Consider the following 2,216-nt stretch of genomic DNA (forward strand, 5'->3'; position numbering starts at 1 on the left):
GTTTTTGGATTTTATAATCCAAAAGTCGGAGAATGTGATAGGGTGAAAAAACTAATAGTTTTATAGCAAAACTTACATAGTTGGGCTACAGTTTTGATAACCCAATAAGGACGACTTGTTCGAAAATCGCTTTTAGGCATCTAATATTTGTTAATAGGCACCCATAACCATCGAAAATGCTTCAACATTAATTAATTACCTTTCGAACGGGATTTAACTACGGTTCACTGGAACACTCATCTCAACAATAGTTGTGGCAGAGTCAATGGATTTCGATAGTTGTGTTCTTGATGCGGACAATCAAAAAAGTTGTAGAAGCTCAACATTGGCGAATGAACAGAAGGAAGTTGGTATGCTAGCAAATTTATTGATACTCTATTATTGTTGAGTACTTGAGTTTGAAAGGACAAAAACACATGTTGTCAATCGTGTTTATAAGCATAATTAAGCTCATTCTTAAACTTTGTCTTGATTTGTCGATCGAAAAAATACATATTTGCTTTAGTATCCAAATACTTACTTCTAGCCATCTTTACTGAATGCAAGCTATTATTATTATAAATTGTTACTTGAGAAATGTTTTGGTTGTCCAACAACGTATATTTATATTGTATAAGTAATATATCATTTTTTAATTAGTTACTTCTCTCTCATATAGTCACATCATTCGTTATAAATGATGTATTTTTATATTAGTTGTTTAATAATTGTTGATTTTTTTGATATTTAAATAACATTTCTTTTGTCACTTAAAACCCCAAAATTAAATGTTCTCAAAGATCGTTTGAGCTTTCATTAACATGTATTTGTTTGGTTTCATGATCTAGATTTGATATAAGATTTAAAAAAGTATTGTTTAGATGAGTTTTACATCGAAGGTGGCTAATTATCATTCCAACAAGCCGTAGATAACTCTCGTTCTCTTGTAAACAAACACTGGGCGGTATGGATATATTTATATTTTTTGATACCCTATATATTCACATTATGTGAATAACGGCTAGTTTCCACTACATTATATCAAGATAATACCCAATATTTATTTAATGCCCAAAACTCAATATGTGAATAACGGCTAGTTTCCAATATATTATATTTTTGGAAGGAAATGCATGTCGCATATACATAAATAGTTCACGTAATAATATCAAATAATTCCAACATACATAATAATTAAATACAACAAACATCCCTAAAAAAAAGTTAAACATATATAATAATATCAATTAAGTAAAACATATATAATAATATCAATTAAGTCCATATTTTTCTCTAATCACGTCATACAAAAAATCATAATCATTTAGTTGTCTTGGATTCATATTTGATGTATCCTTTGTGAGTATTTGTAAATCATTGATCTTCGACCTTTTCCTATCATCTTCAACTCTTTGCAACTCGGCATCAACCCTTTTTCTCTCTATCTCAAGTTTTTCACTCTCAATACGTGCATAATCACGTGCAAACCCTGACATTAATTCTAATCTTTTGTTGAAGTCATCTTTCAAAGCATCAAATTTGGGAGTAGACATTTCCACAGGCTTTTCTTTTCCCTTCTTTTTTGCCGCCTTTTGACCGATTGGACGTTGTGGTGGATTGTATTCGCTTGTTGGTGTTGGTGGGTTGGAAGATGCCGAATATGCTCCAGAAGCTAAATTGTTTGTTCCTTTTGCGGACGGTTCCAATACACAACCTGCAAGCCATTTTGGTTCATCTCTCAATAATTTCCATGCATTCTCAAGTGTGAATTTTTCACGTACATCTTGGTAATAAATATCTTTTGCAGCCGAAATGTTGTTGCTCTCGGAGGCACCGCTTTTTTTTAGAGCAACAACATCTTTGTAGCACCCAACAAACTTTGAAATAGATGGATTGATTTTTTTGTGCCATCGACCTTTAACTACTACCGGTTTTCTCTCTTGAAAATCCTTGTCGCGATGGTTGTTATAAACTTCACCAATCCTCTTCCAAAAACTACCTCCTCTTTGACCATTCCCAACAATTGGATCCTTTGAAATATTGAGCCATGATTGAATGAGAAGTTCATCCTCTTTTGGTTGAAATCTTGTTTTCAAAGTATTCGCAACCGATGTAGCTCCGACTTCTTCACAAAGATTAATTGTTTCCATGCCATCTTGAGTGCAAGGTTGTGATGCTTCAATATCTTGATCATTTAATTGGACACGACTATTTTCCATTTGAACTCCATGAGACAT

The 2,216-nt window shown here is 32.6% G+C and overlaps 1 protein-coding gene across 1 annotated transcript; it reads right to left on the reverse strand.

Moving 5' to 3' along the window:
- Positions 1-1,250: 1,250 nt before the first annotated feature.
- Positions 1,251-2,216, reverse strand: LOC11446189 (glutathione S-transferase T3). Its single transcript, XM_003607798.2, has one exon. It carries the CDS (start codon positions 2,214-2,216, stop codon positions 1,251-1,253), a length of 966 nt encoding a protein of 321 aa, XP_003607846.2.

The sequence above is a fragment of the Medicago truncatula genome, chromosome 4, assembly GCF_003473485.1.
Source record: "Medicago truncatula cultivar Jemalong A17 chromosome 4, MtrunA17r5.0-ANR, whole genome shotgun sequence".
NCBI lineage: Eukaryota > Viridiplantae > Streptophyta > Magnoliopsida > Fabales > Fabaceae > Medicago > Medicago truncatula.